Consider the following 7,235-nt stretch of genomic DNA (forward strand, 5'->3'; position numbering starts at 1 on the left):
ACGTCCAAAATCACGTTTATGAATCGTTAAAAGCAGCTAAGCTGAGAAGCTAAGCTAGCAGGCCAACCTAGGAAAAAAAAACTACATCTTGTCCAAGCTCCAAAATTCACGGTTGAAACCCGTGCCTTCTTCTAAAAGTTGTTTTTCTCTGCAAAAAGAAGCTGAGAACTTGTTTTCTGTTTTTTAATTAAAAGCGTTGTGTAAAAATCCTATGCTAAAGAGCTCAAACCACACCGAGCATCCACCATTTTGAGAACCGAAAAACAGGAAAGACCTCCCTCCCATTTTTCCTAAAGATACACTGCTCACTCCCTCACTATCCATTTTTTAGTTCAAACGGTGTTATACTGCCATCTAGTGGTCAAAAAAGGTACTACACACAAAAATGAACAAACATTTATTCTTAAATTTGACGATAATTACTAGTTATCGTCAAATTTCAAACAATATTATCGTTTATCGCAATAATTTTTGAGACAATTAATCGCCCAGCAAAATGTGTTATTGTGACAGACCTAGGCATGTCTAACCCAAACTGTTACAAATAGATGAAAATGGTCATAAATGGACAGAAAATGATCTAATGGTTGATGAGGCTCTTTAAATTACTTGTTAACCAGGAAAATTTGTGGCAGTAAGTTTCTGTGACTTACATTTTGTTGGTCAAAAATGTTAAAAGTTTTGGAACCACTGGTCCAGACAATACATGGAAGTCATTTCAATGTATACATAAAATATATACATATTTTCATTCACTTTTAGTCATGTTGTTGTTAGAGCACAGATTGGAAGACAGGTTCTTGAGTAAAGAGTCATGACTTAACATACTTTGTATACTGCCTTGGAATAAAATTTTATTTGTTTTAAATGGATAACAATGGATTTTATAGGTCTTCTACAGAGATTTCAGCAGTCATACATGTCTTTTCTGGGTTTTTGATACAAAATTTGTCTTAACCATGAAAAGTTATCCACAACATGAATAGCAGACCATTTGTTAACCTATTTGTGAGAAATTCTCCATTATTCCCAGGCCATCAGTAGTTTGTGAAATGGCACAAAGACACCATATCCAGGTTTGCTGCAAAGAAACAAATAATGTTAGAATCAATACCAAAAATAAATACATGATATTTATATGTAAAGGCATTCACTACTTCACTGCGACTTTGGAACAAGTTTTTAGTCTTTTCACTCAAGAAAACTCATGCTTCACCTTTTAAAAGCTGTACCTGTTAAAAAGGCTTGAACTTTGCTAAATCAGCTCTGCAAACATGTGAAGGCACTTTTACTCACACTATTTCTTTTCAGAAATGAACTAATGTCAGATTTCAAACGGCTGGAAATAATTTCAACTTTTAAAAGACGTCAAAATAAAAATGTCTTTAAGCAGTCACATGACTTTGTGAGAAGTGAAATGCTGAGATACTTGTAACTGACACCACATAGACCTTCTTGTCTTCATTCAACCATGAATGATGTGATTTCTTTACAAATTAAAGCAGTTACCAGTCAAAGTAGCTCTGTCCACTGTGACTGCCATCACCCAGAGCTGCATCAGGAGTCTGCAGCTCCACTCCAAGGTGGAAATCTGCTTCCCCCTGCAGGTGTCCCAGGAAACGAATTGTTCCTGTGCTGATCCTGCCAGATGGCAGCATGATCCTGACCCGGTGACCCAGTTGCAAGTCCATAGGTGAGTGAGGAACAAAAACCCGATGAGGCCCATGAGATGTCCTTCGTGACTGCTCACTGGAAAAAATAAAATATTTAGTAAAACAAACAAAGATTGTGTTTTTGATCTACCCAGCTATAATGAGCTCTTTGAGGAGCACAAGATCTGTGAAGGATTTTATCCAACTAATTACCAATCGGTTGTGTTTTTGTTGGGTTGGAATGAGTGATATTGCCAAAATCTGTGAAACCTTGTGTAAAAACTTGGTATCCATCATTCTCATCTTATTTTAGGAGCCATTTAAAACAGCTTTTCAAGTTGTTAAAATTATTACAAACTAAAACCTGCTGACTTAACTCAACTGCTGAGATAAAGCTGATGTGTCTTGGGTTGGGTTGATCAAATGTTGGTTAAAAACGTTTGACTCAGTGGTTGGTTCAGAGATGAGCCATGTCAATCTTCATAGTCCGCCATTTTAAGCCAGAATTTGACCAAATTAAACCTGGCTGGACCTCTGCTTTATGATCTAATAAGACGGTATTTAACCTTGTTGGCTTTTTTAAAGAACTTAAGCTTGCACTAAAAAGTGAGTTTGCATTCTTAAAACAACATTACAGTAGTCCCTCGTTTATCCCTACCCTGAAGGCCCGCAATAAGTGGAAAAACCGCAAAGTAGGGGTAGTACAAGTAGTAAGTAGTAGTAGTAGTATATATATATAAAGGCGTTTTAAACCCTTCCCACACTCTTGTAATAGTCTAAACAATATTTCTAAACTCTAAACGCTCTAAAAGCACAGAATGTCATTATCTCTGCTCCCTGCCTCAGCTGCTCTTTGCCACTTGCAAGCGCTCTTGGCCACGCCCATTTCCCCGACAACTGATCAGTTGCAGGAGGAAGCTTTTTCTGCAGCTCTGGCAAGGGCGTCCGAAGCATCCGTAATGTGGGGGGGACACAATGATGTGTGTGAGCGCGCACGTGTGTGTGCATGCGCGCGTAAAAAAAATGTACAGTGTACAAAAAAAAAACAGCATTTCACCTAGATTTCCATTAATTCCACACATTTAAAGCATTTTCTCACCAAGTTTGTGTAAATTCAGCTGTGGGTATTTTAAGACATTTTAACTTTAATACACTTTAATACAGAACGTCAGGTCAACACTATTTGTGGTTATAGAGAAATAAAAAACATCACCACTAGACTGTTTTACTTGTGTTCAACACTACTCATCTAAATGATGTTTCTCACAACATTTGAGGACACTAAGGTGTGGGGTTTTAAAGACATTTTAACTTTAATGCACCTTAACACACAGCGTCTCTTACACCTGCAGCCTCTTACAGCGTCACAGTTACTGCTAAGCTAAGATGCTACGTAGCGCTCCTCTCGCAGCCTCCTAACCATTATGATCAATCCCCCCTGGCCAACAACTGCCCGCACTGAGCTCGCTAAACTGGCGAGCGACTAACACAGAGGTGTCTCCATCTCCTCCACTGCGCGTTTTCTGCCGAGGCAGGAGGAGACAGAGGAGAAGCACTGCTGTTTAGAGTTGGAGGTAACCAGGAAAACCTGGAGTGGAGTTTTAGTGGCTCGAGTATTCTTCTATTAATCAAGTGGAATGGATTTGTTCACAAAGAAAGAAACAGCACCGACTGAACTAATGTTTCATAGTAAAAGTGTGTGTGGGTGGGGGGGGGGGGGGGGCCAAATGAACGGTTTTTGAATGTGGGGGGGACATGTCCCCTTCACATATAATGGTTGGGACGCCTATGGGCTGCACAAATGTGCAGCAGGTGCTAAATAATTTAAAATAATTTATTTTAAATAAAAATTCCAATGATGAATGATGATCGTGCGGCTCATCCATCAATCAGCCAGTTTTGTGTCGTGTCCAATCTTATTTTGAAAAATCGCGATAAACGAACCGCGAAGTAGCGAGGGACTACTGTATTTGGTGCTAGCTGCCTGGTGCCAATAGCAGTTAGCAACAGCTAGCTAGCACGTCTTGTAAGTATCTAATATCCAGATTTTTAAACGTTACTTTTAACATAAACATTTTAGTAGTTCTGTTTAAACAAATTGGGTGTTGTATCCATTTTTTGGGGGGGTGACAGCTTAACTCAGTATGCTACGTTAGCACAATAACCTAACCCTGCTCAGTTAAGTAGGACTATCTGACCCAGTGTTGGGTTAAACATTGATTTGTTTTTGACCCAGCAGGTTTTACTGTGTAGTAAATTAACCGTTGTTAGTGAACAAAATGTAACTAGTTGTCTCCCCTTCTTTCCAGTCTTTGTGCTAAGATAAACCTAAAAAAATTGCTGTTACACCATATTATTCATTAAAATGTGTCAAACTTTTTTTCTAACTGCATGCAGTTTCTCCTTCAATACCTATAGACTGAAGATAAAGAGGAAGTAGGTCTTGAGCTCAGCGGGGATGACAAGGATACTTGGCTCTCTGACAAACTGCATGAACAGCCGTCACCTCTTGATGACACTTTGAACCGTCTGTGTTTGTGAGAACCACCTGTTCATCAGAGAGTAGCTTTGTTACTGAGTAACAATGTTCAGATTTACTGACAAATGATTTGCCCATCATTTACCTGAACATTCATCAAACACCTCTCCGCTGTCCACTCCTGACTCTCCATGACCGTCACAAGGGCCCACTTTCACCAACTCTTTAGCACCAGAGGCGAACTGAGGAGAGTAAGGCCAGTGTTGATGATGAGTCAGAGTCATGTCAACAACATACACACACTTTCAGAAGCACACCTGATTACGTAGCTCTTCCTGCTGTCTTTGCAGCTCAGAAAACCTCATTTCCCATGATGCTCTCTCACAGGTAATTCTGGTCTTGAGGGACAGGATCTCTCGCTCAGTTTTGGTCAGCCTTTTATTCAGGACATTCACACGATCAGGGCTACCTGGGATGGCTGTCACTTTAGTTTTAGAAGCTGTTAAACAACAAATTAAACAAAAGACTATTATAACTTTACCCTAATGCAGTTTTACAGACAAAGCCTTATTTTTTGTATTTTAGAGCCTTTTTTTTAATGAAAGCCTTACCAACAAGTTGCTTCACCGGTCTGCTTTCCTCCTTTGTTTTGTATTTTTGCCTTGGTATGAATTTAATAGCATTGTACGGGCAAATCTACACTCCAAATGAACAGTGGCACCATGATTTACAGCTTTTGTAATATATTATTACAAGTCATCATAATGGAAATAAAATAACTCTTTTTGGAAGCATTTACTCACCCAAAGAAACCTGCAGGTGCAGAGTATCCCCCTGTATGTCCAAGTAAACAGAGTCTGCAGCATGTATGTTGTCATGTTGGAGTATCGTCCAGTCACATTAGACTATCCCAATCAGACAATGAACAACCAAATGTGTTCATCTACTACAACAAATAAAAGAACAGTTTGAACTTCAGTATTTTCTTAATTATGTTACTTTTGTGAGTTGAGTTAAAAAAAAAAATCAACAAGCTACTATTGGTTGTGCCATTAGACTGAAAAGCTAAAAGCTAATTCACATGTGACAACGCAGAGGGCACTGACCTTTTCCTGCTCATCTGTATGATGGGAGAAAACTCCCATATGACTTCATGATCAAATATTGTCTCCCATTTCTGATCACTGAGCCTCCGTCCGAGTCTTTGATGAATGTTAATGTGATGCGTTTGACCTGTTGCTAGGCTTCAGCTCTGCGTGAACAGCACTCAATGAGCTAAATCTCCACTAATCTTCTTAGTCATGCAATTACACAGTCCAGTGGTAGACAGGCTGTTTAATTTGGTCTGCTGAGCTTTATACTGTAAACATATATAAATACTCTGACAGGGCCTTTTCACTGTCTTCATATTTAATGCATCTGTTTGATCAACACACACACATACACATCATTTTCAATGTGACAGTTCCTCATTGTTTCTGTCTGAATGGGAAGGAATCTTTGAATTTCAAACATCGGAAATTTTGGACAATTTTTATTGTTTTTTTAATGTACACATAAACAGCAAAAGAGACATAATTAACAATAAATTTTGTCTTATTATTACAGACATGCAGGATTATATATTTAAATTTTGGCACGTGGCCTTTTTGTCATAACATGATGCATGCTGCTCATTTTTACATAAAATCCTGTATCTGGGAGGTTTTATTTGATATATGTATATATACACACACACACACACACACACATATATATATATATATATATATATATATATATGTATAAATTATTTTAAAGTAAATTTATTATTTCAGTCACATGGTTCAAGGTTCTTTATTGTCGTTCACATCACATGTGGTGCATGAGACGGAACAAAATTGTGTAGTCAGGGTTCCAGTTACACCCAAAAATTGCAAAAATATAAAGTATAAAAAGAAATAGTACATTTGGATCTAAGACATACACTAAACACTAATAATGTAAAATGATAAAATGATATGGTGTATTCAACAGCAGCCCGATCATGAGTCCGTGGTGAGTAAATGGGTATGAATGAATACAGCAGCATGAGATCAGCAGCATGAGATCAGCAGCACAGATAAGTCACATATCACCAATTAAAGTGGCATTACAGTGATTTTAATTTTTTTTCTTACAGTGATCATCCTGGTTAGGGATTTATGAGTCTAACAGCTTCAGGGTAGAAGCTGTTCCTCAGTCTAGTGGTTCTACACTTAATGCTCTGCAATCTCTTGCCTGAGGGGAGTGGGGCAAAAAATGTGCATGCTAAGGTCCCAGTTACACCCAAAAATAACAAAAATATAAAGGATAAATAAAGAAACAGTACACAAGGGTCTAATGTATAGGCTAAACAATAATAAAGTGATATAACAGAGTGTAATAAACAGCAGCCTGAACAGTGATGTGTACAAATACACACACCAATATTGTGTTGTTAGCATTAGTGCATGCTTTAATAAGATACCTAAAATCAAGATTTTTAACTATTAAAAGTGACTCCTACATTTTCATTATCACTTTTGTAAAGCTGTTGCTCCAAGACGGATTGTTACCAGTTTACCTAATAAATTATTTGATCTTGTCAATCGTATAACAAAATAGTAATTATAGTAAAATAGCTGTGCAACGTATAAATACAGTTTTAAAAACTATAACTCATAAGCTTAAATTGTTCAGCATGTTTGTTTTTTTTATGTTAAAAGAGGCACAATACTTATAGTTTGAACTTGTAGTGGTTTATATTATTGCACAAACTTTACAATGCTAGAATAAAATGTTAATAATTTTGGTTGGTTTTGTTGTGCTAGAACTTTTTTTGTATTTGTTTAGTGGTTAGACAAAATAGCTTTGGGCATTATCATTTTTGCTATAAAAAACTGATACTGTAATTTATTAAGTAAAAATTTACAATAGTCCAAATAGGTTCATTTTATAAAAAATAAAAAAAAAGTTTTTTTTCCCCGTATGAATTTTAAAAACAGAAAAAGAAAACTGTAAATTAAACTTTTATTGACCAAATACAAATATGTAAAATTAGCTTTCAATGAATAGCTTTTGTAATATGGTAATTTGCTTTTCCA

At 37.0% G+C, this 7,235-nt stretch overlaps 1 protein-coding gene and 1 long non-coding RNA gene across 2 annotated transcripts; both read right to left on the reverse strand.

Moving 5' to 3' along the window:
• Positions 1 to 1,030: 1,030 nt before the first annotated feature.
• LOC119409931 lies at positions 1,031 to 4,134 on the reverse strand. The gene is made up of 3 exons (XR_005186807.1): positions 4,065 to 4,134; positions 1,510 to 1,749; positions 1,031 to 1,081 (listed from the first exon to the last, which is right to left on the reverse strand). It is a non-coding gene; the product is annotated as an uncharacterized LOC119409931 (long non-coding RNA).
• A 134-nt stretch (positions 4,135 to 4,268) lies between these two features.
• On the reverse strand, positions 4,269 to 5,069 carry LOC119409672. The gene is made up of 4 exons (XM_037676575.1): positions 4,935 to 5,069; positions 4,743 to 4,827; positions 4,449 to 4,630; positions 4,269 to 4,373 (listed from the first exon to the last, which is right to left on the reverse strand). The coding sequence occupies exons 1-4, from the start codon at positions 5,007 to 5,009 to the stop codon at positions 4,269 to 4,271; spliced, it is 447 nt and encodes a 148-aa protein (XP_037532503.1). The 5' UTR covers positions 5,010 to 5,069.
• Positions 5,070 to 7,235: the final 2,166 nt, after the last annotated feature.

This window comes from Nematolebias whitei, chromosome 5 (assembly GCF_014905685.2).
Source record: "Nematolebias whitei isolate Nwh7 chromosome 5, NemWhi1, whole genome shotgun sequence".
Taxonomy (NCBI): Eukaryota; Metazoa; Chordata; class Actinopteri; order Cyprinodontiformes; family Rivulidae; genus Nematolebias; species Nematolebias whitei.